Source organism: Micromonas commoda, chromosome 3 (assembly GCF_000090985.2).
Source record: "Micromonas commoda chromosome 3, complete sequence".
In the NCBI taxonomy this organism is placed as follows: Eukaryota; Viridiplantae; Chlorophyta; class Mamiellophyceae; order Mamiellales; family Mamiellaceae; genus Micromonas; species Micromonas commoda.
This window is the reverse complement of record NC_013040.1, coordinates 125,414-151,677: the sequence shown is the minus strand read 5'-3', so window position 1 is coordinate 151,677 and position 26,264 is coordinate 125,414. Positions and strand designations below refer to the sequence as shown.

At 67.8% G+C, this 26,264-nt stretch overlaps 15 protein-coding genes across 15 annotated transcripts; 8 read left to right on the top strand and 7 right to left on the bottom strand.

Moving 5' to 3' along the window:
- Window positions 1–3: 3 nt before the first annotated feature.
- MICPUN_56653 (predicted protein) lies at window positions 4–606 on the bottom strand (the record flags this gene model as incomplete). The annotated part of the gene is made up of 1 exon (XM_002500319.1): window positions 4–606. One exon carries the CDS (start codon window positions 604–606, stop codon window positions 7–9), a length of 600 nt encoding a protein of 199 aa, XP_002500365.1. The 3' UTR covers window positions 4–6.
- Window positions 607–793: 187 nt separating this feature from the next.
- On the top strand, window positions 794–2,029 carry MICPUN_107861 (predicted protein). The gene is made up of 3 exons (XM_002500765.1): window positions 794–1,123; window positions 1,228–1,309; window positions 1,466–2,029. Exons 1-3 carry the CDS (start codon window positions 827–829, stop codon window positions 1,960–1,962), a joined length of 876 nt encoding a protein of 291 aa, XP_002500811.1. The 5' UTR covers window positions 794–826; the 3' UTR covers window positions 1,963–2,029.
- Window positions 2,030–2,100: 71 nt separating this feature from the next.
- Window positions 2,101–4,874, bottom strand: APC3 (anaphase promoting complex 3; the record flags this gene model as incomplete). Its single annotated transcript, XM_002500318.1, has 2 exons — window positions 2,101–4,575; window positions 4,725–4,874. The coding sequence occupies 2 exons, from the start codon at window positions 4,872–4,874 to the stop codon at window positions 2,101–2,103; spliced, it is 2,625 nt and encodes an 874-aa protein (XP_002500364.1).
- Window positions 4,875–5,181: 307 nt separating this feature from the next.
- MICPUN_80139 (predicted protein) lies at window positions 5,182–6,130 on the top strand (the record flags this gene model as incomplete). Its single annotated transcript, XM_002500764.1, has 2 exons — window positions 5,182–5,448; window positions 5,612–6,130. The coding sequence occupies 2 exons, from the start codon at window positions 5,182–5,184 to the stop codon at window positions 6,128–6,130; spliced, it is 786 nt and encodes a 261-aa protein (XP_002500810.1).
- A 50-nt stretch (window positions 6,131–6,180) lies between these two features.
- On the bottom strand, window positions 6,181–7,086 carry MICPUN_56649 (predicted protein; the record flags this gene model as incomplete). Its single annotated transcript, XM_002500317.1, has 1 exon — window positions 6,181–7,086. One exon carries the CDS (start codon window positions 7,084–7,086, stop codon window positions 6,181–6,183), a length of 906 nt encoding a protein of 301 aa, XP_002500363.1.
- Window positions 7,087–7,261: 175 nt separating this feature from the next.
- MICPUN_56648 (predicted protein) lies at window positions 7,262–8,686 on the top strand (the record flags this gene model as incomplete). Its single annotated transcript, XM_002500763.1, has 1 exon — window positions 7,262–8,686. The coding sequence occupies one exon, from the start codon at window positions 7,262–7,264 to the stop codon at window positions 8,630–8,632; it is 1,371 nt and encodes a 456-aa protein (XP_002500809.1). The 3' UTR covers window positions 8,633–8,686.
- A 30-nt stretch (window positions 8,687–8,716) lies between these two features.
- On the bottom strand, window positions 8,717–12,795 carry MICPUN_56647 (predicted protein; the record flags this gene model as incomplete). The annotated part of the gene is made up of 3 exons (XM_002500316.1): window positions 8,717–10,648; window positions 10,975–11,292; window positions 11,428–12,795. 3 exons carry the CDS (start codon window positions 12,793–12,795, stop codon window positions 8,717–8,719), a joined length of 3,618 nt encoding a protein of 1,205 aa, XP_002500362.1.
- Window positions 12,796–13,804: 1,009 nt separating this feature from the next.
- On the bottom strand, window positions 13,805–14,983 carry MICPUN_56645 (hypothetical protein; the record flags this gene model as incomplete). Its single annotated transcript, XM_002500315.1, has 1 exon — window positions 13,805–14,983. One exon carries the CDS (start codon window positions 14,981–14,983, stop codon window positions 13,805–13,807), a length of 1,179 nt encoding a protein of 392 aa, XP_002500361.1.
- Window positions 14,984–15,129: 146 nt separating this feature from the next.
- MICPUN_56644 (hypothetical protein) lies at window positions 15,130–15,642 on the top strand (the record flags this gene model as incomplete). Its single annotated transcript, XM_002500762.1, has 1 exon — window positions 15,130–15,642. The coding sequence occupies one exon, from the start codon at window positions 15,130–15,132 to the stop codon at window positions 15,640–15,642; it is 513 nt and encodes a 170-aa protein (XP_002500808.1).
- Window positions 15,643–15,762: 120 nt separating this feature from the next.
- On the bottom strand, window positions 15,763–17,124 carry MICPUN_56643 (predicted protein; the record flags this gene model as incomplete). Its single annotated transcript, XM_002500314.1, has 1 exon — window positions 15,763–17,124. The coding sequence occupies one exon, from the start codon at window positions 17,122–17,124 to the stop codon at window positions 15,763–15,765; it is 1,362 nt and encodes a 453-aa protein (XP_002500360.1).
- Window positions 17,125–17,208: 84 nt separating this feature from the next.
- Window positions 17,209–18,531, top strand: MICPUN_56642 (predicted protein; the record flags this gene model as incomplete). Its single annotated transcript, XM_002500761.1, has 1 exon — window positions 17,209–18,531. The coding sequence occupies one exon, from the start codon at window positions 17,209–17,211 to the stop codon at window positions 18,529–18,531; it is 1,323 nt and encodes a 440-aa protein (XP_002500807.1).
- Window positions 18,532–18,806: 275 nt separating this feature from the next.
- MICPUN_56641 (predicted protein) lies at window positions 18,807–21,008 on the top strand (the record flags this gene model as incomplete). Its single annotated transcript, XM_002500760.1, has 1 exon — window positions 18,807–21,008. The coding sequence occupies one exon, from the start codon at window positions 18,807–18,809 to the stop codon at window positions 21,006–21,008; it is 2,202 nt and encodes a 733-aa protein (XP_002500806.1).
- A 180-nt stretch (window positions 21,009–21,188) lies between these two features.
- On the top strand, window positions 21,189–21,686 carry MICPUN_56640 (predicted protein; the record flags this gene model as incomplete). The annotated part of the gene is made up of 1 exon (XM_002500759.1): window positions 21,189–21,686. The coding sequence occupies one exon, from the start codon at window positions 21,189–21,191 to the stop codon at window positions 21,684–21,686; it is 498 nt and encodes a 165-aa protein (XP_002500805.1).
- Window positions 21,687–21,893: 207 nt separating this feature from the next.
- On the bottom strand, window positions 21,894–23,978 carry MICPUN_56639 (anion exchanger family; the record flags this gene model as incomplete). The annotated part of the gene is made up of 3 exons (XM_002500313.1): window positions 21,894–23,356; window positions 23,506–23,804; window positions 23,908–23,978. The coding sequence occupies 3 exons, from the start codon at window positions 23,976–23,978 to the stop codon at window positions 21,894–21,896; spliced, it is 1,833 nt and encodes a 610-aa protein (XP_002500359.1).
- Window positions 23,979–24,176: 198 nt separating this feature from the next.
- On the top strand, window positions 24,177–26,258 carry MICPUN_56638 (predicted protein; the record flags this gene model as incomplete). Its single annotated transcript, XM_002500758.1, has 2 exons — window positions 24,177–24,235; window positions 24,380–26,258. 2 exons carry the CDS (start codon window positions 24,177–24,179, stop codon window positions 26,256–26,258), a joined length of 1,938 nt encoding a protein of 645 aa, XP_002500804.1.
- Between the last annotated feature and the right edge of the window lie 6 nt (window positions 26,259–26,264).

The following is a 26,264-nucleotide window of genomic DNA, read 5'->3' as shown; positions in this document are numbered from 1 at the left end:
GTCTCATCAGGACCGACGATTGAGAATGTCCTCGGCCATCACGCGGAACACGATGTGCCTCTCCGGCTGGCTCGTCTCGTAGCAAATCACGAACTGCTTCTCTGGGTCGTAGGTGCGAACCATCAGCGCGTGGCGCGAAAATGCCGCGTCGTCCTCGAGCATCACCTCCACCTGTGCCTCGGGAACGACGGTGAATTCGATCGTGCCGTTCCCCAGAACCTCCTCGTGGATCATCATTATCGCGCGCGCGCCTTTCGCGACGCCGTCCTCCAACATCTTGGACATCACCTCGTACGCTCGCTCCCCGGGTTGTATCTTCCTCTGGAGAATCTCGTGGAACCTATCCATCATGGGCTTCGAGTCATGCGCTTCGAAAGCCTTCTGCGACCGGGGATTCCCCGCCCCGCGCAACTTATCCGCCTCGGCTAAAGCCGCGCACCGGTGTTTGTGTCCCTGCTTGTTCGGACGCTTCCAGTCCAGGGTTTGACACTCCTTCGAGCAGTACCACACGCTGTTGCATTTGCCGCACTTCTTTGCATTGCTCCCTTTGGTCAGCGTCTTTTGGCAACCCCCACAAGGGGAGCTCCATTCTATGCGGATGCCCATCGTGAAGCCGCGAGAGGTCGACGCACGCGAGCGGAAGGAGGACGATCGCCCACCGGCGGCGACGACGGTACGAACGCGCACGACGACGATGTGACAAAGAGCCCCCGTTTCACCAAACTTGACGTGACTCATCAGACTCGATTTGAACCTCGTCGGGGCAAGGACAGGAGCCAGTTCTTTGGGCGCGCGGCGCTGAGATCGGAGAGTCGGGCACGGAGACATGAGCAGGGGAAGCGGCGCGGGTTACGACCGCCACATCACCATCTTCTCACCCGAGGGGCGGCTGTACCAAGTCGGTGCGTCGCGCCCCGAACCCGCGTGGCGGCGACGCCCGAACCCCCCTCGCCCCATCATCCCGTCCCTCTTCACGCCCGCGCGCATCGCGAGACTGACCGGAGATCCCGTCCCGTTTCCACCCTCAGAGTACGCGTTCAAGGCGATCAAGTCGGTCGGCGTGACGTCCATTGGCGTGCGGGGTAAGGACAGCGTGTGCGTCGTCACTCAGAAGAAGATTCCGGTGAGTCACCACCCCTGCGTCGCCGCGTCATCGCGCACGAACGATAATCCACCGCGCGAGAGCCCAGATCTGACCCGCGATCCGCGCCCTCCTTCCACTCACAGGACAAGCTCTTGGACCCCACGGACATCACCCACATGTTCAAGATCACCAAGACCATCGGGTTGTGCGCCACCGGCAAGCTACGTGAGTCACCAGCCTCCCGACGAGCTCCCACCTTCGGGAACCCTCTCCCCGAGGACCCAACGTAACCTTTTTCTGGGCACCCGCTCTTTGCGAGGACAACCCTAATCCAATCTGACGCCCCCTACCCCGCCCCCTTCCCCCCCGTCGACTCGACAGCCGACATCCGCAACGTCGTGCAGAAGGCGCGCCACACCGCGGCGGAGTTTCGCCACGAGTACGGCTACGAGATTCCCGTGGATTACCTCTCGTGCAAGCTCGCCGACTGGTTCCAGGTGTACACCCAACACGCGTACATGAGACCGATGGCGGCGATGTGCATGTTCGTCGGCATCGACGAGGAAAGAGGCCCGAGCCTGTACAAGAACGATCCCGCCGGGTATTTCGTGGGTTACAAGGCGACGAGCGCGGGCGCCAAGGAGCAGGAGGCGATCAACTTCCTCGAGAAGAAGGTCAAGGGGAAAGACGCCGGCAACACGTTCACGGAGCAGGAGACTGTGCGCACCGCAATCGCGTGCCTGCAAACCGTTCTCGGGGAGGATCTGAAGGCGCGGGAGCTGGAGGTTGGCATCGTGACGGTGGACGATCCGAACTTCAGGCTGCTCAGCGAGACCGCCATCGAGGACCACCTCACGGCCATCTCCGAGCGCGACTGATCGGTTGGGGGAAGAGTGTAGCTTATATGTGAATCGAATCGAGAGGGTTCAACCTCACCTACGTTTGATCGAGGTGAAAATAGTTCGCGCTTCGTCCCAACCGCGTCCGTTCCCGATCACCGTCGCGTGTGCGCACGATCAGAGATCCTCCTCCTCGCTGTCGTCCGGGACGTGCAGCTTCTCGATCGCGCTCTTGATCAGGTTCACGTCCGCGCTCGCGGGCTTCAGGTCGAGCGCCGTGGAGAAGGCCACCATCGCGGCGTCTGCGGCTCCGAGCTTCTTGTGGATCCTGCCGATGAGGAAAAACACGGAAGCCTCTCGGGGCGCAACCTCTTTCAGTCGCTCCAACTCTTCGAGCGCGTCCTCCAGCCTGTCCTCGCTGAGAAGCACCGAGGCCTTCTCGTACTTGGCCAGCGGGTTGCGCTTATCGAGGTCGATCGCGTGCTGTAAGAGCGTGAGGGCGTCGGCGTTGCGCCTGAGCGCGTGTTGTGCCATGCCGAGGTAGCAGAACAGCACCGACGATCTCGAGTTGATCGACAGCGCGTGCCGAAAGTGGTACTCCGACAGCTCGTACTTCTCCTGCCTGTAGTAGACGGTGCCGAGGCCGTACCACGCGTTGTAGTGCCGGCCGTCCAGTCGCAGCGCGTTGCGGTAGCATCCCATCGCCTTTTCGAAATCCTCGTTTGCGAAAAACTCGTGCCCGCACAGCGTGTGCGCGTAGGTGCATCTCGGGTCGAGCTGCAGCGCCCGTTGGAAGAACCTGAGCGCCGTCTCGTGCTCCTTCTGGAGGCTGAAGCAGTTCCCCAGGACGCACCACGTCTGCGGCGCGAGCCTGTCCAGCTGCACGCACTCCTGCGCCAGGTAACTGAGCTCCACCTCCTTCTTGAGGTGCCACAAAACCGTGGAATACACCTCCATCCCGTCCAAGCCGTGCGGACACACGGTCCTCGCCCACTCGAACGCCCGCTGCGCCTCCGGGTAGTTGACCATCTCCGCGTACGCCCGGCCCACCAGGCACAGCACGTACCCAGTCACGTACTGCGAACGCGGCAGCTCGCGAAGGTGCGCCAGCGCGTCTTCGCATCGAAACATCGAAAACGTCCGAAGCCCATCCGCGAGGGGTCGCAGCAGCGCCGCCGTCGCCGCCGCGCCCTCCGCGAACCTGCCGCAGCCGACGTACCCACCGTGGCCCGCGTGGAGAGCCGTACCGTTCGATGCGTACCCCGCGCGGCCCGCACCGTTCGACCCATAACCCGCGTTCATCCCGGCGTTCATCCCGCCGTGACCCGAGGAAGACGTCGGCGGAAGCGGGAGGGGCGGCCGGGAGCCGCCGTCGAGGGAGCCGCGCGGGTTATGGGTCGAACGACCGCCCCGGCCCCGCGCGCGATGATGCGGCGGGGACGTCGTCGGGTCGGCACCCTCGGCACCCTCGGCGGAGCCCGCTTCCATCGCCGGCGTGGAGAAATCGAGCCCGGCCCCCCCGCCGCCGCCCGTCTGCGCGGCGAGACGGCTCGACCTCCTCACCGCCCCCGAGCCGGCGTTGGCGCTCTCCTGGAACAGCTGACCGGAAACCTTCCGGAGCTTCCCCTCGTCGACGAACTTGCGCCTGCCGCCGTCGCCGCGCCCGCCGCCGCCGCCTCCGCCTCCGCCGCCTCCTCCCGGTCCCCCTGGCGGCCCCGGGGGTTTCCCGTGGTCCGCCTCCCCGCCAATGGGAGCCGGGGTGACGAGGTCATCCGCCGGCACGCCCGCCGCCGTCGCCGTGGACGGCGGCGGCGGCGGCATCAACCCCCGGGTGCTGTCCGGCGCGGGGGTTTTCTCGTCGCCGTACGCGCCGTAGTACGCGGACTCGCCCCCGGTGGACATCGGAACGGGGGGGCCAGAGGCGGAGGGGAGCCCCGAGTGAGGGGGCTTGGCGAAACCCAACGATTTCTCCACCGTCGGCGTGCCCTCCGCCACGGTTCCGAGGACGCCGCCGAGTGCGTGGTTTGGATTGGACGACGCCCCCGAGTGCGTCCCTCCTCCCCCACCGCCGCTGAGCCCGCTGGTTCCCTCCGAGTTGGTGGCCGCCGACGTCGTCTCCCCGCCGTACGTTCCAAACGACATCGACTCGGCGGCTCCGCCAAATGATGCGCCGAATTTGCCCAAATCCGCCAGCTTCGGGTATCGATCCGCCGACCTCAACGCCGCCTCCGTCGCCGCCTCCGCCTCCGCCTCGGCGCCCAGCGCGCAGAGCTCCTCGTACGCGCACCACATGAACGGATCGAGCGCCAAGGCGTCGGCGAAGTGCGCCGCCGCGGCTTTATCTCGTCCCGTTTCTTTGCACACGCGGCCGAGGAGGTACAGCCCGTGAGCTCCGTTGGGCACGTCCGACGTGGCGCGTGCGTTCGCGGCGGGGCGCTCCGCGGCGGAGGAGTCCGTGGCGGGTGGTCGGCCGCCCGCGGGGAGCGGGGACCGGCAGAGCGCGGCTTCGGCTTCGGGAAGCCTTCGCAGCTTGACGCAGCAGAGCGCGAAGAGGTAGCGGCACTTTGGGGATGTGCGACCCTTGAGTGTGTGGTACGCGCGGTTGGCCTGGTCGGCGCGGTAGTAGCACGTCGCCAGCAGGTGCGCGTTGGCCTGCGTGCGTGGGTGGGTGGGTGGTGGACGCGGGCGGGGGGTGAGAGGGTCGGCGTCGAGATGGGGGGATCGGGCGTCGTCGGGTGACCCCGTCGGATCGACCGTGGGCACGAGATGGAGGGACGCGCGCGAAGGTTGGGATGCCTCACCTCGGTCGGGGCTGCCGCGTGCAGACGCTCGCACAGGAACGCCGCGTTGGAGTACGCGTAGCTGTTGAGCGATTCGTGGACCAGCTCGACGAGGAAGGGCTCGAGATGCGCCTCCCCGGCCGGGGTCTGCTCGGGCACGATGACTGTCATGATGGGACGAGCCCGCCAGAGCCTGGGACGGGACGAACTCGCGTGACCGCGTGACTGGCGACCGCTCGGGACCCGCCGGGATCAGCCCGCTCACCGCCCGCCGCGTCCTCGGGATACCTTCGCGATGGGGTCGCTGGGTGCCGTCGCGTGTCGCGCGCCTTCCCGCCTCCCCGGCGCGGCTGCGTGTGCGCGCCCCGAGCGGCTCAGATTCAAACTTATCAGATCAGCCCCGCGCGCCCCGTTCGCCCGGGCGCTACCTTCACAACGCACCGCGCCTCGCGCGTCCACCCCGCAGTCTTCGGGCGCCATGCCGCCGCGCAGAACCCGCTCGGGTGACGCGTCATCCGGGTCCACGACGCGCTTCTTCCAGCGTCACTCCAACGTGTACGCCTACGTCCCCAACATCATCGGATACGTCCGCGTTCTCCTCGCCGCCGCCGCGCTGCGTCTCGCCTTCACCGACGTGCCGACATCCCTCGCGCTCTACGCGCTGAGCTTCGTCTGCGATGAGCTCGACGGACGCTTCGCGCGCATGTTCGATCAGTGCTCCGAGTTTGGCAAGCTACTCGACATGGTCCGTGGGACGCACCCGACGCGTTCCTCCCCGAACCGACGCGGGCGCCGTCGCGCACCTCCCGGCGCGCGCGCGACCACGTCCAATCTCCCCTCGAAAACCCAATTGTTAACTCGCATCCCTCCCTGAACCCCTCCCCCTTTCCCCGCCGCCGCCGCCGCAGGTGACCGATCGCCTCGCCACCACCGGGCTCCTCATGGTGCTCTCCCGCGAGTACCCGGACTGGTTCTTCACCTGCGTCTCCCTCGTCGCCCTTGACGTCGGCTCGCACTGGCTCCAGATGTACGCGCAGCTCCTTCGGAACAAATCGTCGCATAAAGACGTCGACCCGAGCTCGTTTTTCATCCTTAAGCTGTACTACACCAACAGGATATTCATGGGCGCGTGCTGCGTGGGCGCGGAGGTGCTGTACCTCGCGGCGCACGCCGCGACGGACCCGAGGATCGCGGCGATCGCGGGGCCCCTAAGGATCGGGGCGACGCCGGCGAAGGTCTCCGTGCCGCTGCCCGCGGCGCTGGGCTGGGGGACGGAGCTCGGCGTCGAGTGCGCGAGCGCGCTGGGTCAGCTGGCGCTCGTCGCGCTTCCGTTCTGGGCGGTGAAGCAGGCGGCGAACGTGGCGCAGCTGGTGACGAGCTGCGAGGCGCTGGTGGCGCACGATTTTCCGAAGCGTAAGCGGACGTGAGGGCGTCAAAACTCGACCGAATCTGAATCTTCTGAATACAAAACAACACGTCACCGCCTTCGCGTTCCTTCGTCGGCGCCGCACTCCTTGCACCGATGGAGCTGACGACCGTGCTCGCAGATTGAGGACCCACCGCACTTCTTGCACTCAGAGCGCCGACGACCGTGCTCACAGACTTGAGACCCGCCGCACTCCTTGCACGTAGAGCGCTGACGACCGTGCTGACAGATTCCAGACCCACCGCACTCCTTGCATTGATAGCGTACACGACCGTGCTCGCAGATTGCAGACCCTCCGCACTCCTTGCAACTAAAGCGGATACGACCGTGCTCGCAGATCGCAGACCCGCCGCACTCCTTGCATTGATAGCGTACACGACCGTGCACGCAGATTGATGCCCCGCCGCAGTCCTTGCACCGAGAATGCCGACGGCCGTGCTCGCAGATTGAGCCCCCACCGCACTCCTTGCAACTAAAGCGGATACGACCGTGCTCGCAGATTGCAGACCCGCCGCACTCCTTGCACGTAGAGCGCTGACGACCGTGCTCGCAGATTGCAGACCCACCGCACTCCTTGCAAGTAGAGCGCCGGCGACCGTGCACGCAGATTTGAGACCCGCCGCATTTCTTGCACGTAGAGCGCTGACGGCTGTGCTCGCAGATTGATGCCCCGCCGCACTCCTTGCACTTAGAGCGCTGACGGCTGTGCTCGCAGATTTGAGACCCACCGCACTCCTTGCACCGTTTGCGCCACTTTCCGTGCGGACAAGCGCTGCACACCTTGCATCGCGACCGATACTTCAGCCCGTGCTCGCACGGGCCCTTCGTGGGAGGGGCTCTCTTCCGTTTCGTCCCCTTCTTCGTCAGACTCGCATCGTTCACCTCATCCGCGACTTCGGCATCCGCGACGACGTCTTCGATGTCGATCCTGACGTTTGGCCTCCGACCCGTCGTCATCGCCTCCAGGGTCCACGCGCACCTCCGAGTGAGCCTTTTGCCATTTTCAGCGACTCGAGAAACCTGGAGGAGAAGGGACGTCGTTAGATCGACCCGCGCACGCGCCCCCGACGGTCAGAGGTCGAAGGTCGAAGGGTCCTCGCATCGGCGCCCCGAGGCGAGCGTCAACGTCGCGATGGACTTCGACATCACCACCGCGCGCCCCGCGGGCCCGCGCCCCGCCGCCCCGGTCGCGGCGCCCCAACAGCCCGGCGGCACCCAGGCGGGATCGGCCCACCATCATCCGCCCGGCGCGGGCGGCGCCTCGACGTCCCCGCCGGTCGCCCCCGACGACGTCCCCGCGTCCATCTTCATCACGGGGGTGTCTCCCGCGGTCAACGACGGGACCCTGCGCGAGTTCCTCGAGTGCTGCGGCCCGCTCCGATCGCTTGCGCAGTTCGGCGACGTCCCTTTGCCCGGTCAGCCGCGCCAGTACGTGGCCACGTACGCCGACGTCGCCGCCGCGCAATCCTCCTTAGTGCTCAACAACATGACGCTCGTGGACCGCCCCATCACGGTGGTCGCCGCGGAGCGCGCCGTCGGCCCCGGCGGCGTGCTCGATCTCTCCAAGGGGGGCAGCTCGGCGGTGCCGTCCGGCGCGGACCTCCTCAACCCCCTGGCGTCCATGGAGCAGGCGGTGATGACCGGCCTCGTCGAGGATCCGCTCAAGCTGTGGCGCCAGGCTGCGGAGAAGCTCCCGTCCTGGTTCCCGGCGGGGTACAAGCGATGCGCCCTGTTCGTCCCCATCCCGCACCTCATCAACGGCGCCATGGCCGCCGCCGAGGCGAGGATCGAGTTCGAGAAGGAGGTCCGCGACACAGCTGGCGGCCACGTCGACGACAGCGACGTGTCACGAACCGTGTACGCCGGCAACGTCAACAGCTCGATCACCGAGGACATGCTCGCGGATTTCTTCTCCATCGCCGGTAACGTCACGTACGTCAAGTTCGCCGGGAGCGAGTTCAACCCGAGCCGATTCGGTTTCGTCGAGTTCGACACCAAGGCGGCGGCGGAATCCGCCAAGGCGCTCACGGGCACGCAAGTGGCGGAGATGACCATCAAGGTGAAGCACAGCAACAACCCGATCGTGAAGGACCGGATGCGGAACTTCTGGGGGACGTGCAGGACGGAGCGACGGCGGCGGATGAGGAGAGAGCGGAAGCGGTTCAAGGAGAAAGAACGGGAGCGGCTTCGAGGGGGCGAGAGCAGCTCGTCAGAGTCCGAGAGCGAATCGTCGAGCTCGAGCAGCGAGGAGAGGCGGCGAAGGCGAAGGCGGAGGCGGGAGCGGGAGGAGCGCGACGAGAAGCGCGAGAAGAAAAGCCGGGACAAGGATGCGGACGAGGGCGGCGACGAGAAGGAGAGGAAATCTTCTCGCGAGAAGAAGGAGGACGCGAGGGAGAAAAAGTCTGACGAGGAGGAGGACGAGAAGAAACTCAGGGAGGAGGCCAGGCGCTCGCGGAAATCTCGACGGAAGAGCGAGGGGGAGGGCAAGGAGGACGCGGCGTGATTCGACGGAGCCAAGTTAGCGTGATGAATGGTAATCTCCGAGTTACAGACGATGGTTTTTTGTCGCCGTCGAGGTTTCAACGCGTCAGCGCGCGAAGGGGTTGCTTCCCCCCCGCTGCTGCGGCGGCGGCGACGCGGCGAACGGATCGTAGGGCGCCTGCGACGCGCCAATCGCCGGCGGCAGCGAACCCATACCCCCGCTCGACGCCGGTTGCTGCGGCTGCTGCTGCGCCTGAAACAACGGGTTGACGCTCATGGCGCCCATGGGCGAAGCCCCCGGCGGACGGCTCGCAAACGGGTTGGCGCTCGCGAAAGGATCGGACACCGCACCGCCCCCCCTCGCCGTTCCAGCGACAGTGGGGTAATAGTTCGCCGGTTGGTGCGAGCCGCCCGCCGGCGGCGTCGACGCGGGGTCGACGCCGGCGGAGGCGGCGAACGGGTCGTACACCTGCGGGGGGGGCGGCGGGGGCGCGAGGAGCTCGTCCAAGGGGTTGGAAGCGCCCGGTCTCCCCCGGACGTTTCCGCCGTCGCCCACCGTGACCGACACGTCGAACGGGTCGACCGGCGCGTCAGCCGCCGCCAGCCCGAAGGGATCGGCCGCCGCCGCACGTCCCGCCGCCGCCGCACGTCCCGGCGCCGCCTTGTCCTTCCCCGGGCGGGCGTCGGTGCCCGGGTCGACGGAGACTCCGCCGAGGAGATCCACGAGGTTGCCAACCGGAGCCCCTCCGGAGGCGTCTCCGGCCGACGCGTGTCGCTGCGCCGCCGCCTCCTCCTCGCGCATGGACGCCACGATCGCCGCGCGCGTGTCCCTGTCCGCGGACGCCGCCGCCCTCAGCGCGTCCCGCTTCTGCGCAACCTCCGACAGCTCGTCGTTGAGGCTCAGCGCCTTCATCAGCAGCGACTCGTCGGCGACGCTCTGCACGAGCGAGACGACGCGGGGGCGCATCTGCGCGCACTGCTCCGAGAGCTCGTCGATCGTCGGGTCGTTCAGCGCCTCGGGAGAGGTCACCACGTCCACCTCTCCGAGCATGTCCCGGAGAACCTTCACCGTATTGGAAGCCACGTCGAGATCTTCGTGAAGTTTCTTCACCGCGTCGGGCGACGTGACGTCGCCCAGCGCAGACGCATCCGCGGCAGGCGGTTGGAGCTCCGGCCGGTGACTCACCGGGTAGTGGGCGTGGTGGCTGCGCGGCGTCGGGTTTGACGTGTGCCCACCCCCGGCGGTGCCGTACGGGTTGCCGTCCGAGTACGTCCGCTCGGCGGTTCCGTTCCGCTCGGCGGTTCCGTGGAAAGGCTCGTCCTCGTCGAGAGCCTCGTAGCCCCGGGGGGGCGCGGCGGGTCGCGCGCTCGATCCGGGCGGCGATCCCACCCGAAACCCCCGGGTCCCCGGCGGGGACCCCACGGGCGTCGACCCGCCGCCCGGCGACGTCGCAAACCCGTTTGACACCCTCGGCGATCGCGTCCCCATTCGGCGCTCCTCCGCTTCCACCTCCGCCTCCGCCTCGGCGACGGCGGCTCTGACGGCGGCGGCGTCGGCGGGGTCCATCTGCGCGAGCCTCTGCTCGACGATGTCCACGCGGTTCGGGCGCGGGGTGTACATCGGGGTCACCTCGGCGGACGTGAGCTCCGTGGGCGGGAAGCGCTCGCCCTTTCGGCGCAGTTCGTCGAACGCGGCTCTGTACTGCGGCAGTTGGAGCTGCAGCGCCCACTCCTGGACGAGGGCGAGAGCCTTCTGCTTGACGCGCGCGTCGCCCCCCCGTTGCGCGCCGCACTTCGTGGTCTCGTCCAGGCACGCCTTCTCGATCACCTTGGCGTGGAACATGACCCCGCAGTTCTTCATGCACATCTCCAGCGCGACGAGGGCCAAGTACTGCGTCTGCGGCTTGGTCTTCTTCTGGAGCTTCAATCGCAGCGCCTTGACGGTGTCCTTGCCGTAGCGGTGAAAGTTGGAGTTGACCAGGTCGCACATGTCGACGTTGACGCCCCAGTCGGGCTCCCTGAGGACATCGCTGGTGGCCTGCGAGCGCGAAGCCGGAGTCGGGGAGCGCGGAAGGTTAGGATCTCGCGCGAACAATCGGGCGCCCGGTGACGTGTTCTACGCGACGGTGACACCCTTTTTTTTTGGGTCAGATCCGGACCGGGGACGCGCGGGTTTGGGCTCGCGACGACGCCGAGCGGGCCCCGAGGAACGACGCGAACGCGACCGATGCATCCGACGGACGCGATTGGTCGTTCGCGCCGGCTTTGGAACCCCCAAAACCCGGCCGATAAGGGGCGGGAACCGAAGGGAATAATGCGTCTTTCGCCGGGTAAGGGAGTGCCGTCCGTCTCTGGGCGCAGCACCGTCAGGGTCCGGATCGCGCACCTTCTCGACGAGGATGTAGGCGGGGTTGCCGGACTTATCCGAGCGAAACAGGCTGGAGACCATCCTCCCCGCGCTCGACACCGCGCGACTCTCCGGCGGCTCGCGCCTGTGGCGGTTGTGCCTGCCGATAGACACGGTGCGTCGCGCTCGGGGCGGCCGTGCGACGTCCCTCTGCGCGCCTCTTCGCCCAGGCACCGGGACTTGATGGAAGGGACCTGGAAGAATCCACCGCGCGAGATTCGGAGTGCCAAATCGGGCACCGACAGACCGCCATCGACGGTTTTTTTGCGTTTCGTCTGTTCGTGTCGTGCGTCGACTTAAAAAATGGCGTCTGATCTATCCAAGTGTCAGAGTAAAAACCCAGACGGAGGATGACTCTCTCGCGTCGTCCATCGCGCGATGGGGACCGCGTCGCGCAGTCGTCAGCGCACCTCGCGCACGGACTCGATGACGTCGCCCGCGTTCAAGTCCGCCAGCCCCTCCGCGCCGTCCACGGCGTACCCGACCACGCTCCACCGACCGTCGAGCACGTTTGTCCCGCTGGGCGTCACCTCGCTCTCCTTCGTCAGGAAGAAGAACTGCGTCGCGCCGTCGTTGACGTCGTCCGCCGAGTGCGACATGGCGAGGGTGCCGTACGCGTTGAACGGGAGCTCGACGCGAGCGTTCCTCGCCCCGGCGTCGTCGACGCTCACGCCGTAGAGCGGAGGCTCCGACTTGCCGTCATCCGCGAGCTTCACCTCGAGCGGCAGGGGCGTTGAGGCCGAGGGGTGCCGAGGGGTGCCGACGTCCTCGCCGAACGCCACGATGAAGCCGTCGGCTCGGTCGATTCGTTTAAACCCGTTGGTTTCCGCGAGCTGCATGAACCGACCCGCGGCGTAAGGGGCGTTGAAGCCGTCAACGGCGACGCGAACGACGATTTTCTCCCCCGTCTTCGCCTTACGTACCGTGAGATCGACCCACGCGCGGCGGTTGAGGGGCATCGCGTCGCGCGGGATGACGACGCCGGGCGGGGCGCCGGGGACGGGCGAGTCCCTCGGCGGGACGGGAAACGCGGGCGCGTCGGCGCCGCACGCCTGCAGCCTCGCGACGAGCAGCAAAGCGCGCTCAAAGTCCAGCTCGAGCTTCTTCTCGGATTGGCGCTCGGTCGTCTCGGCGGTCGTCGTCGCCTCGGACCGGTCGACGATGGACTGGAGGACGTCGTCGAGCTCGGCGACGATGTCGTCGGCGACGGCGCCGTTGCCGGCGGCGACGGCGAACGAGACGAGGGCGTCACGTTCGGATCTGATCGTCGCGACGGCTCGTCTGGCGGCTAAAGAGGCTCTTTGGCCCCGGCCCGGCGCGGCTTGCGCCTCGAGGTTCTCCACGAGCGCCTCGTTGGAGATGGAGCGCGAGCCCATGCCGCGGGTTTTCACCTCGCCGGCGTGCTCCATGAGCGAGTCCTCGACGCGGGCGAGCGGGTGCGAATCCGGCAGGACGAACGGCAGCGCTCTGCGCAGCAGCAGCCTCGGATCCGAGATCTCGCCGGCGCCGAGTCTCGAGACGGCGGCGATGTCGGGGGCGACCTTGTTCGCGGCGTAGATGTCGGACGGAACGCGAGCGACGCCGACGCGCACGGTTTTCTCAACATGCGGCGGCGGCGGAGGGGTGCTCTCGGTGACCCTGCCGTGATGCGCCGTTTCGAGGGCTGAGATTCGAGTTTGGATTGGCGACACGGACCCCTCGCGCCGCCCGAAGGTTTTCGACGCGCGAATCGCGGGAAGACGCGCGCCGAGGGCGGCGCCGGATAACGCGGCGTTCATCATCGCCGACCCGGAAGCGGATACGGGCGCGATGGCGCTCAGCCGCGTGCGACCCCGACCTCCGACCTAACAACGCCGATATCGATATCCAAACGGGATCTCGTGACGTGGAAAAAAGCGGACATTGGATTCATCCGAGTCAGATTTTTTTCTCAAAGACCGTCCTCATTCCGCTCCGGAAACCGCTCACACCGACGCGCGCATCGACGCAAAACTTTCACACGTCCAGCACTCGAGCACTGACAAACATGGGCCAAGCCGCGACCAAGCTGGGACACGGCGGTGAGTACCCCACGTAGCGCCAAGGCCTGAACCATTCGCCCGTACCTTTTTTTTTCCCGGGAACCTCGCGGGATATTTTTCCGCCGCGATGCGACCCGCAGCGCGCTTCGCGACCCGCGTTTCCGCGTATCGCCTCCCCGACGGACATCCGCGAGCGTCACGTACGTGTCGTATCTCGTCGGTCCTTCCGTTTGAGCCGTCTCGGGCGCCCGATGCCGACCCTCCCCGCCGGTTCAACGCTCTCGACCCGTCACGCAAATTTTGCCAGCTCACGCTGCGCCTTTTTTTTTTTTTTTTTGGCTCGTGCGAAACGCTGCGCATTTCGGACCATTTCGTCATTTCGTCTCCTTTTGTTACACAGACTCTGGCGACTGGCAGGGCTGGGGCGCGCCCGACATTCACGACGACGACGGCGAACCCCGCGCGCGCTCGCCTCGCTCCTCCGTCAACCTCTCCAACGACAGCCGCCGCAACTCGATCGACGAGCCCGTCCGTCGCAGATCCATCGACCTCCGCAACCACGGCGGCGGCGAGGGCGCCATCCAAGGCCTCGACGATCCGCCCTTGCGCTGAGCGGCGAACGCCGCTGAGCACTCCGATGAACACCGACGCCGCCGGGGAGAACGAGGAGAACGACGACGGCCCGACCGTCCACGAACGCTGTACGAACACGCCCCCGTGTACTAAACTACGATATCATAATCACTTGTAAACTCTGCGTGAAGAGTCATCGCGCCACCGGCGAAGCCAGTTTGAATATGCTCACCATCGCGTCCTCCCCCTCCGTCAGCGCCTCCCCGCCCTCTTTCCGCCTCGCCAGCTCCTCCAGCGTGGGCGTCATGGACTTGCCTCGGTTGAATTCCACCGGCGATATCCAAGGCTCCGGGCTCGTCTCCTCTACGCGATTTTCCCCTGCGATTTTCCCCTGGTCAAAGCTGAAGACTTCGTCGCTGGCGTAAGACGACGCCGCGTCTTCATCCGCGTCGCTCGGGGGCGTGAGAGGGAGGATCCCGAAGGTGGCGGCGCACAGCGACGCCACCGTTGACGGGCTCGTCATCGGCCTGGACCCCTTCGCGACGGCGACGTCGTCGTCGTCCGTCTGCGCCCACTCCAGGAGCCGCATGCGGTCATCCGGTATAATCTTCCCCGCCCTCAGCTCCTCCACGGCGTCCAGGATGTTCCTCTGCGTGGAGGTGAGGGGCTCGCCGCGCTCCCCCGCGGCGAGCGCTCTGCCGAGCGGGTTCGACGGTCCCTTCCCGGTCCCGACGTTGCGCATCGCGAGCCGCGCAGCCTCGGCGAGGAGCGTGGGGGTCATCGCGAACGGCGGTGACGCGTCCGCGTCCGCGGACTCGTTCGTGTCCCCACACGTCATGGCTGGGTAGCGACGGGCGAGGCCGACGGGGGTGTTCACGGGCGGTGGGGGCGGGGTGAACGGCGACGACGCGGGGGGCTTCCCCGGCACCGCCCCCTCGCGGCGCTCGAGCTCGTCCCTGAGTCGATCCTGTTCGCGCCTCGAGAGGACCTTTCCGGCGAGAGCCTTGGCCACGATGGCGCGGACCGCGGCGGGGGTCTTAACGGCGTCGGGCACCGACACCGTCGGGCCCTTCCGGTTGTGGACGATCCCCTTGCCCGCGCGCGCCGATGCCTTCCTCCCCGCGCGCGCGATGGCCTCGTCGATGGCCATATCGTGTAATCCCTTCACCAGGACGGTGTCCAGACCGAGCGCGTCGTTCTCCTTGCCGCCGCTGAGCGCCGCGAGCGTCCGCTCCACCGCCTCGAGATTCAGCCGCGCGTTGACCGAGACCCCGCCGGTCCCCATGGCGCCCATCTTGCGCGTCGCGGCTTCCTCGTCGCCGACCGGGCGGTTCGCGCGCCTCGGCGTGGTGCGCAGGGTACCTCTCGCCATGTTTCCGCGGTTCGACGGCGGGTCCCGCGCGTCTCCAGCGCCCGACGGCCGGAAATAAACGCCGCGACACTTCTGACGCGCAATTTTTCATCCGCCACTCGATCGAGTGCGAGGGCATTGGCCCGAAGCACGGGACCGCGTCGTCCATGGCTCCGCCGAGGATCCCCGGCGGCCGCGGCGGGGGCCGCGGCCGAGGTAAGGGTGGCTATAAGGGCCGCATGGGCAAAAACTTCCGCAAGAACCCCGACGGCAGCGACAAACCCAAGGGGAAGGCGCGGAGGTCGGGGCTCGGGTTGTGGGGGATCGGGTTGGTGACGGGCGCCATCGCCGGGCTCGTCGCCCTCGTGGCGCACGGGGAGAGGGCCGCGCTCGAGAGGGAATCCGAGGCGGTGCGCAGGCGCCTGCGGAGGAAACCGCGAGGGTTCAGCGAGCACGCGGTGTGCCGCATGGACTGCAGGTTCATCGGAGAGGACGAGGCGACCGCGACGCTCGCGCGGGGTAAGCTGAGCAAGAGGCACTCGACCCCGGGGGCGACGCCGTGTCCGAGGTGGGCGCTGGAGGACGGGAGGGTGCGGGCGGTGTGGGCGGAGTGCAGGGACGAGACCAAGCTCGTGACGGTCATCGACACCGTCACGGATCACCCGTGCGGGCCGTGCTGAGCGTGGAAGCGTCGGAGTCGCCCCCGTTCGGCTACTGCACGAGAATAAAGTTTTGGCTACAGTTTTGGCTACAGTTTTGGCTACAGTTTCCGCGTCGCCGTCGTCCGCCCGACCCGCGCCTCACGATCCCGCGGACCGCCTGAACAGCGACGCGATGACGCCGGCCACCGCGTTCACCCCGAGCCGCGTCCTCTCCACGTCCTCCGACGCCACCCGCGAGCCCACCTTTGAGGCGAAAAACTTATCCGGGTGCCACCGAAGCATCTCCGATCGAAGCGCTCGCCTGGCGGCATCCGAACCCGAACCTTCCTCGACGGCGCCCGCACCGGTGGGACCCAGCAGCACGTCGCGAACGACGCGCTCGTCGGGTTCGCCCCGACGCGACTCAGGATCGAACGGCCACGGGACGTCGGCGTAGGCGATCGACTCGCCGCGATCCGCCTTCGCCGCCGCGATCCCCCATCGCCGCCTGTACGTCGCGAAATCCGTGAAGACGCTTGATGAGACGCTGGACGACGCCTGTTGAGTCGCCCTACGCGCGGTCCGCTCGCGCCACTCCGCGTCCTTGCGGCGCTCCTCGTCGAGGACGCGCTGCGCGGCCTCGTCGCGTTCGCGCGTCGCGCGCGCCTGCGCCTCCGCCGCCGAATCCCTCCTCCTCCTCCTCGGGTCGTCGTCGTCGTTATCATCGTCGAGCCGTTTCCGTCGCCGAGCCGCCATCCCGGCGCGCATGTACTCCGCGTACGCCTCCTCCTCCTCCCTCCACGCGTACGCGCTCCCGTCGTCCCAATCGTCTACGTACGACGCGTAGAACGCGTTCATCTCGTCCGCGGTTCCAATCCCGGCGGTGCCGCCGCCGAACTCGTCGATGGCGTCGCCCAGCGCGGCTTCGGCGCGGAGCTTTTCGCGCCACTCCATCTCCTCGATCGCCTCTCTCGATGGACCGCGCCCGAGTCCCTCGTAGTCGTCGGCGTCGCGCCCGCGGCGGGTCCTGGCCTCGCGCCGCGCGTCGAACTCGCGCATGCGCGCCGCGCGCGACTCCGCGGCGCGCTCCGCGATGGACGATGGGGTCTCTCCCGCGTCGTTCCGCGCGTGCGTGCTCGCCCCGGCGCGAGTCAGGCGTCTGGTGATGGCGACGTTGTCCGGGGCGCGGTGAGCGGCGAGGTGCGCGGGGGTATCGCCGCGAGCGTCCGTGGAGGTGACGTCCGCGCCGCGCTTGATGAGCCATCGCGCGAGGTCGTCGTCGCCGGACGCGCACGCGAGGTGCAGCGCGGTGCGACCGTCGGGATCCGACGCGGAGGTGACGTCCAAGAAACCCGCATCAACGCCGGATCCGCGGGACGACGCGCGCTTCAGCGCCTTCTTGCAGCCGCGGAGGCTTCCCCTCGCCGCCGCGCGGAGGAACTTGCGCTCGTACTTCGCCCGTCTCCTCTTCGCGCTCGTCCCGCCGGAGGACGAGGACGAGGACGGGGACGAGGAGGGCATCGCCTGCCCGTCCAAGTGGCGAAGGGCACCTGCAAACCTAAAAAATAACAATCCGGAGTCCTTCCCACTCTGACGCGCGCTCGGATGAGGGGCTCGGCGTCGAGGACCGTCGCGTGGGCGGCGCTCGCCCGGAGCGCGACGATCGACCCCGCGCGGATCATCGCCTCCGCCGCGCGCGCGTCGGCGCCCGCGCATCGTCGCGAAGACGCATCGCGGTCGCGCGGTCGATGGATCGAGCGACGTCGTCGTCACGAGCACCCTCGGTTCAGCACCGTCGGCGAGGCGTTCCTCGTCGCCGCGCACGCCGAGGTGCTCCGCCGCGCCGGCGCCGAGGTCCCGGCGAACCTCGCGCAGCTCCTCGCGGTCGTCACCGCGGAGGGCGCCTCGCCGTTACCCCCGGACGCTCGAGACGGACTGCACCCGCTCGTCCTCCCGATCGCGAAAGCGTGGCGAGGCGATCGCGACGACGATCGGGTCGTGGGGCTGCTGCTGCGCCCGTCGCCGTCGTCGCCCCGTGCGCCGCTCGCGGGTCCACTTCCCGTGGTCCTCGCAGGCCCCGGGGGGGTCCGCATGCTCGCGAAGGACGCAGCATCCTACGTCCACGCCGCCATAATCCGTGAAGACGCTTCGCCGGCTTCCGCGACGACGACGCCGGAGCCGTACCCGGTGGCCGGCGCGGCTGGCGCGGCGGGGCGGGCGATGTACACCCGCGGCGAGCTCGCCGCGTCGTCCATGCCGGACCGACCGGAGGTTTTCATACTACGAAACGTGGGCAAGTTCCCCGACGACATGGAGGCCATGGCGCTGCGTCACCTGCGAGGAGTCGAAAAGGAGGGCGCGAGTCCGTCGCAATCCGCCGTCACCAGCGCTCTGGTCACCGCCGAGTGGTACGCGAACGACCGCGCGTTCGAGGGATGGGCCGGTCCGCAGGCGTTCAACGCGAGGATGTTGTTCGCGATGGGCCGCGCGGACGAGGCGAGGGACGCCGCGAGGGTCGCGCTGTCCACCGCGGCGTGCTGGGACACGGTGGGCACCGAACGCGGCGGCGCCGCGGAGATGGCGGCGCTCGCCGGCCTCGACGCTAGAATGGGCGCGAGGGAGCTCCGGGAGATGCTGGAGACCGGGGGCGAGGCGCACAAGGCGGCGGCGGCGGCGATGGCGGGGCGGATCCCCGAGAACGTAGGCGCCTCGGGGGGTCCGCGGGGAGAAGGAGGAATGTCCGAGGAGACGTCGCGAGGGTACGCGACGCGCGCGGCGGCGGCGGCGTTGGACGCGGTGGCTCTCGGGTCGGAGGCTGACGTGGCACGGGGCGCGGGGGAGTCGTGGGAGAACGCGAGGGAGGAGGTGGGGTCGGCGTACGGGGAGGCTGGCCTGGCGGGGTTGGCGGCGTTCGTGCTTCGCAGGTGAGACTGGGTGAAATCAATACCAAGTCACAGTCACTGGCTGGACAGGTCCTTTCAAATGGACGAGCGCAGCCGGAGCCGTCCCGTTGACCGCACCCCGAGCGTGAGCCCGCGGCCTGACCCACCCTCCGGACCCGCTCGAGCGTCCACGCCTCGAAACCCCGCGGCGTTCATCCCCCGCGCCGCCGCCGACCGCGGGGGTCGCGATCCGCCCCCCGTCGAGCGTGGGCACCCCACCACCCAACCGGGCGCGCGGGATCTCACCGGAGACTCGGACCGATGGCGGCGCCGGATGCCCCGGATGAGAGCACGTCGCGCATGGGCCCGTACGATGTCCTCGAGCAGATCGGCAAGGGCGCGTTCGGAGCCGCGTGGATCATCCAGACCCGCGGGAACGACTCGAACCCCCCGCGGAGGTTCGTGCTGAAGAAGATCCCGTTGGCGCGGCTGAGCGAGCGGCAGAGGCACCTCAGCCTCCAGGAACGCCAGCTCGTCGCCGCGCTCCGCCACCCCTACATCGTCCCCTACCACCGCAGCTGGATCGAGCGCTCGCACACCGTGTGCATCGTCATGCGCCACTGCGACGGCGGCGACCTCGCGAGCGCCGCGTGGCGCGCCAGGCGCCGACGAGAGCGATTCCCGGAGCAGACCCTTCGTCGATGGCTCGCGCAGCTCCTCTCCGCGTTGGCGTACCTCCACTCCGAGCGCGTCATCCACCGCGACGTCAAGTGCGGCAACGTCTTCCTCGCGTCCCCGCCCGGATTCGAACCCGGGACGTCCCACGCCCCCACCAACTCGACCAACTCGTGGGGGGACGTGATGCTCGGCGACTTTGGCCTCGCTCGAGTCGTCGACGCCAACGCGGCGGACGATGTCCAGGCGACGTCCACCGTCGGAACCCCGCACTTCATGTCGCCGGAGATGCTGAGGGGCGCCAAGTACGGCTTCGCCGCCGACGTGTGGTCCCTCGGATGCGTGATGTACGAGCTCACGACCCTGCGGCAGCCGTTCACCGCGTTCAACATGGAGGGACTCCGGCGAAAGATCCTAACGTCGCCACCCGCGGCGTTTATCCAACCCGGGAAGGAGGGCGAGGAGGACGCGTCGCTGTACGGGGACGGCTGGAGGGCGACGATCCGGTCGATGCTTCGCAAGGCGCCCGAGGAGCGACCCAGCGCGAGCGAGCTGCTGCGGACGTCGGACATGGCGGACGCGGCGGCGGATGCGGATGCGCGCGCGAGGGAGATCGAGGCGGCGGCGGCGGCGGAGAGGAGGGAGGAGGGGAGGGGGGAGGAGGGGGGAGAGGACGGGCGAGGCGACGGCGCAGGCGACGCGGCGTTCCTGGCGGCGCCGGACCGCGAGCCGATGCCCGCGCCGGGCGGTGACTGGTCGCCCTCCGCGGATGAGCGCTCCCAACCCCCCGGGCGCTCGTCCGTTCGCAGGGGTTGGGCGGATCTGGATCCGAGCTACATGCGATTTAACCCGCAGAGAAAACCGAGGCCGCCGCCCCGGCCGCAGTCGGCTCGCCCCGCGAGGGCGTCGACGGGCGCGCCTCGGAACCCGGACACGGAGACGGGTCAAAAACAGCGAGCGGCGGCGACGCCGGCGACTCAAAAAACGGCTCAAAAAACGGCGGGGCGGCGGCCCGGGTGGAACGCCTCGCCGCGCGTGAGGCCCGCGAGCGGCGGCCCCCTCGGGCGCCCGGCGAGCGCCCCGAGGACGCCCTCGTCGGGCGACCGCGCGGCGGCGAGGAGAGCGTCGGGCGTCGTGGTGACTGGTCGGGCGGTGACTGGTCGGGCGGTGACTGGTCGAGCCGCGTCCGGCGGCGGCGCGGATGGAAGCGACGGTTTCGACCCGTACGCGCCGGTAGCCGCCGAACCCGCCTCCGCGCTCGCGCCGAAGCATCCGGCGGATGAGAACGAGGCTCCGAACAACACGGACGAGACTCCGAGCAAGAGCAGGGACGAAGCTCCGAGCTGGACCAGGGACGAAGCTCCGAGCAGGGATGACGTCGTGGCCAGGGCCCGGCGGCTTCTCGCCGAGACCTCACCGAAGCTCGCCGCGCCGTCGCCGATCGCCCGACACGACGGCACGGACGACGACGCGGACGACTCGCGGGTGCTGAGGGCGGTCGCGGCGTTACACGCGAGGGGACGGCACGCCGAGCTCGCCCGCGTGCTGTCAAACTTTTACCCTCCGGCGGAGGCGATCCCCCCGACGCCCTCGGCGCCCGACTTGGAGCCGGGTCAGTGCGTGATGGTGGGCGCGTCGAGCCCCACGCGCGGGACGATTCGATACGTCGGCGCCGTGGCGTTCGCCGAGGGGGAGTGGGTCGGCGTGGAGATGGACGACGAGGGGGTCGGCGCGGTGACTGGTCGGGCGGTGACTGGTCGGGACGGCCGCGTGGGCGCGATCCAGTACTTCGCGTGCCGGCCGGGACGCGGGGTGTTTGTCCCGGCGGCGACGCTGACCCGCGCGTGATTTGTCGCCTGTTAGGACCTGCGTCTTGTCGCGTCGTCGACGTGTCTGTGGTTTTGTCTGTGCTCGCGCCTCGCCGATTGGTATCGCCGCCGCGTGAAAGTTTTAGCCTGCGCAGCGCCTTGGCGTGAAATATCTTCCGTCGTAACAACGCGGCATGCGACAAAACGCGTCGCGCCGACGATGAAGCTCCTCGACGCGCTCTCCGGCCGCGTCACGCGCAGCGCCCGCTTCCGCGAGTACGTCGACCAAAGTTTCGCGGAGGTGGATCACAACGCCAACGGGTCGCTGGACCGGGCGGAGCTTCACCTCGCCGTCATGCTCTTCTTCGACAAGCTCAACGCGAAGGTTAAGAAGCGCGCGATTCCCCCGACGAAGGCCGAGCTCATGGCTCTGTTCGACGAGGTGGACACCGACGAGAGCGGGGAGCTGAGCCTCGAGGAGTTCGTGGCGTACATGGAGAGGCTGTGCGCGCAGTGCACGAGCGGGCTGACGGTGTCGCTGCTCAAGTCGTTCATCGCGGTGCCCTTCACGGCGATCGCGCTGAGCGTCGGGATCAAGAAGGTGGCGCCCGGGATGCACCAGAAGATCAAGGAGGCGAAGGGTCTGGGGTCCGCGACGCTGTCGTTCTGCGCGTCGCAGATCGTAAACAAGGTGCCGGCGTTCGCGGCGGTCCCCTGAGCCCACGCCGGGCACGGGGCGAGACGAGGAAGGGGGGACCGGGGGACGGCGTCGAGCTAAAACCTCGACGCGTCCCGGCTCTTAGAGCTAGCCACTAGCCGACGGTTATTACGAGTAACATTACGCATCGCTCGCGAGTACGTGTCACAATCACTCATCACTCGACCGTCGCGCGCGTCGCCGGCACATCCGCGCACGCGCGTTCGATCACGCGTCCAGGGCGTCGAGCTCGTCGCTCGTGAACATCGAAGGCAGCGCCCACTCCCTGACAAACACCAGCGCGCCGATGAAAAACGGAAACGCGACGGCTACGGCGCCCACCTTTGTCATCGCGTACAGCCCGCCCATCAACGCCACCTGGACGCAGGTGAACGCGTGCACCCTTCGCACGGGCAGGAACTCGGCGCCACATCGCGACGGGCGCATGAACGGGAGGCCGCGCGGGCGGTTCTCCTCGCACCACACGAACAGCAGGAGGTGGAGGCGATCGAAGAGTTGGTTGCCCGCGGTGGACGTCACTCCCATGTACAGGAACACCCCGGAGAGCACGCTCTTCGGGACGACGCGAAGGACCGGGGAGATGGCGAGGGAGCACGCGATGAGGGCGTGGATGAGGAGCTGCGTGACGCGCTGCTCGCACACGCCGACCGCCACGGTCTTCATCTCGACGCTTCCAGAATTGTCCCCGGATGCGTCTTCGAAACCTTCTTTGGCCGTTTTCTTCGCCGCCGCGACGCTGGGCTCGCCGCACATGCTCAGGCTCCGCGCGCGCCTCGCCGCGACAAACCCCTTGGACTCCTCGATCGATTTACCTCCCGTCGTGACGTCGACCGGGACGGCCTTGTACTCGGTGAGTGAAACCAGGTGCGTCATCGAGCGGACCGTGGCGGCGTGAGTAAACGGCAAACCGAGCATAGCGCAAACGGGATAGACGACGGCGCCGCACACTAATAAATCGAGGTGATACGCGGGCGGCTTGCGCAGCGCGTGGTCTTTGCGGTTGATGAGAATGGACGTGAGGTTTTGGTCCATGTACCCGAGGAAGGTCAGACCGAGCGCGGGGACGATGGTGCCGAAGATGGCCCACGGCGGGAAGTCCTCGTTGATTCCGAGCGGGCTGACGAGCCACGCGCGGGGCTCGCCCGTCTTTGGGTTGATCCACGTGGGAGCAAACTCGGACGGGATCGCGAGCGTGGGCACCGACGTGTCGCCGTACCTCTTGAACGCGATGGCGACGCCGGTGAACGCCAGTATGGCGATGGTGACGCCGTAATCTCCCATCGCGTCCCTGACCGATCGGTTGAACATCTTGCCGCCGCGCTTCACGGACCTGAGCGCCATGGCCGTTCCGTACGTCCCGAAGCACAGCATCGTGCCCAGGAAGGCGCTCGCCATTCGAGACGTACCGTCGTTGTCGTCGCCTGGATGTTCCGTGTAGAGCTTGACGACGGAGGTCAGGGCCTCGATGATGAATATGACGGATATCAGCGCGGCGAAGATTTCCTCGGTGAAGCGGGTGACTCGGTTCATCAGCGCCGACGCGTCAAACGCGGATAGCATGCAGGTGAACAACGCGGTCCACAGCCCTTGCCACACCCTCGCGGGCAGAAACTCGACGTTGAACTTTTGGCACATGTTGTAGAACACCACGGTGTACGCGAGCTCGGGTCCTGCGCGTGGATGGACGATCGTTTGGTGAGTTTGGTCAGTCTCGGGCGCGACGTTTGGTGATGCGTTTGGGGAAAAAGCCCTCAGACTCCGTCTCGGGGAAGGGAAACCGAACCGACGTTTTCCCGAACCGGGTGACGCGTGGACGCACCGGTGGCGCCGAGAACGCACAGCGGCTGCCCCGACAGGAACGCGTACGCCACGCCCGATATCGCGCTCGACAATATCATCTCAGTGGCTCCCAACTCGTTCCCCGTGTACTCGGCGAAGAGCGCGCCGAACGCGATGGCGGGCGCGAGGCACGCGAAGAAGAGGAAGGCGACGCTGGAGAGGCATCGGCCGCGGTTGGCGGGGAGGAAGGCGTCGGTCCAGTCGCTGACGTAATGGGGCGCGCGGCGTTTGACGTCCGCGATGAGGCCGCCCGCGAATTCGCCGCTCCACGCGAGAGGCCTGCGACGGGGGCGGGCGCGCGGTGACGTGAGCGAGGGTCCGGGTAAAGGGAGGTGCCAAATGCGGGGCGCGAGGAGGGGAGGGAGCGGGCGCGCGCGCTCACTCGGGGAGGGGATCCGTCAGCAGCTCGCGCGTCCCGTCCCCATCTTCGGGCGTTTCGTTCAGCGGTGCCATGTGCGGGTCGATGAGGTCGCTCGATGCGTCACGCGCAGCGCGTCGGTGCGAGTGCGACACGAAGCGTCGGTCCCTCCGAGAGTCCAGTTTCGCACGTTGACTGGTCGAAAGGCCCCGTTCTTTGCTGGGGCGATCACCGGGGGAACTCCGGGCTCAGTTGAGCGCCCGCTCGAGCCTGTTCGCCTCTACACGGCCACCATGGCGGCGTGGGAGATGACCAAGGAGGCGCTCCGGAAGGTATGCCGCGACAACAACGGGTGAGTCACCGCCCCTTCACCGTGAACCCACCCGCGCGCATCCGATCCCCCAAAAACTGATCGTTGAGGTCGGCACCTCCCGCGTCCCCGACCAAAGTTGAGCTCGCCCCGACTGACCCCTCGAGTACCGCGCGCGCATCGCAGCTACGCGCACGCCCCCGAGCTCAACGACGTGCTCCACCTGCACTGCAAGGGCATCGCGGAGATCACAAACCTCGAGGAGTACACCGGCCTGAAGACCCTGTACCTCGAGAGCAACTCCGTCGACGATCTCGAGGGCCTCCTCCACCTGGACCGGCTGCGGTGCCTCTACATCGCGAAGAATTGCCTGCGCGACCTCGACCGCGCGGCGCGACTCGTCGCGTTGACCACCCTGGACGTCAGCGATAACCAGATCGTCACCCTGGAGGGCCTCAGGGACCACCCGTCGCTCTCCACGCTCGTCGCGGTGAACAACAAGTTGAGAGAGGTCTCCGCCATCGAGGCTCTCGGGTCGTGCGTTCAACTGGTCACGGTGGACCTCTCGCGGAACAAGCTCGAGGACCGCGCGGTGGTGGACTTTTTCCTCTCCCCCGCGATGAGCGACCGGATCCGGCTGCTGAAGCTGCAGGGCAACCCCGCGGTGAGCGAGGTGCCCAGCTATCGCAAGACGCTGGTGTCGGGGATGAAGCGGCTCAACTACCTCGACGACTCGCCGGTGTTTCCAAAGGATAAGCGTCTGGCCGCCGCGTGGCTGCGAGGCGGCGTCGAGGAGGAAAAGGCGGAGCGCGCGAGGATATTCGAGGACGAGCGGAGGGAACGCGAGCGGCACAGGGCGGCGTTCGACGACATGGTGGCCAACGCCAGGCGCGAGGCTGAGGAGAAAGAGCGAGCGGGAATACGAACGAAGAGGGACCCGTACAGGTTCATGAGCGAGGAGGCTGCGGAGGAGGCGAGGATGCTGGCGGACGGGATGACCGAGTGGGAGCTCGAGGAGATGCGAGCGAACGAGCAGCTGCCGTGGCAGGTGCGCGAAAGAGAGAGGACATTAAGCGAGAAAACCGAGGCGGATCGCGCGCCGAACCGGGCGGAGCGACCCGACGAAGACGACGAGGACGACGAGGAAGAAGGGGATGGCGTCGCGGAGGTCGGCCCGCCCGAGCACGTCGCGGACGATGACGGCGACGAGCGCATCCCGGTCGCCATCCCGATCGATGACGACCGACCCACGCCCGGCATCTTCGTCGCGCAGGTGGACGACGACGACGACCCGGCCGCCCCGGCCTCCGCTCCGCCTCCGCCGCCCGCCCCGACATCAACGACGATGACCGACGAAGATCGCGAGGCGTCGGAGGCGTCCGCCGCGGAGGAGCTCAGGCGCGAGCTGGAGAAGATGCGGGCGGCGAGGCGAGGCGACCGGCACGAAGTAGTCGACGGCGCGACTCGTAGGAGGAAAGAGTTGGAGCGCGCCGCGGATTCGGCTAACCGATCGGGCGGGCGGGGGTCGGGCAGCCAGAGGTCCCCGGTGGTCTTCGGGACCCGGGCGTACGACCAGCTGTGGGCGCAGGCGAAGGCCATGGGCGACGCGGACGGCGACAACGGCGAGGAGGTACGCGAGGACGACGAGGACTCGTTGGACAAAGAATCCTTCAAAGAATCCTTCAAAGACGAGGACGGCGTTCAAAACGAGCTCGACGCGGACGGGGCCAACTCGGTCAACTCGGAGAGCGTCGACGGCACGTCCAACTACTCGTACGGGGATAAGGAAAATCGGTGGGAGCGGGCGTCCATGGCGTCGGTGGGTGCCACGGTGGCGTCCACGGAGGCTGGCGAGCTCGACGGCATCGACGAATTCGACGAAACCGAGGACGAGACGGAAAACACCGAGGATACCGAGGATACGGATGAAGTTAATTCGACGGACGGGGACGACCCGCTGGACAGGTACACGGTGAGCACCGTCGCGAGCGGGAAGGAGACCGGGAAGGAGACCGGGGACGACGGACGCGCGGCGAACGACGACGAGCTTTGGGGTCTGGATTGACGTCAC

Coding starts and splice junctions, on each gene's coding strand:
- MICPUN_107861 (XM_002500765.1), top strand. CDS start 827: ATGAGCAGGGGAAGCGGCGCGGGTTACGACCGCCACATCACCATCTTC. Junction 1,124..1,227: donor TCACTCAGAAGAAGATTCCG/GTGAGTCACCAC, acceptor TTCCACTCACAG/GACAAGCTCTTGGACCCCAC. Junction 1,310..1,465: donor GTGCGCCACCGGCAAGCTAC/GTGAGTCACCAG, acceptor TCGACTCGACAG/CCGACATCCGCAACGTCGTG.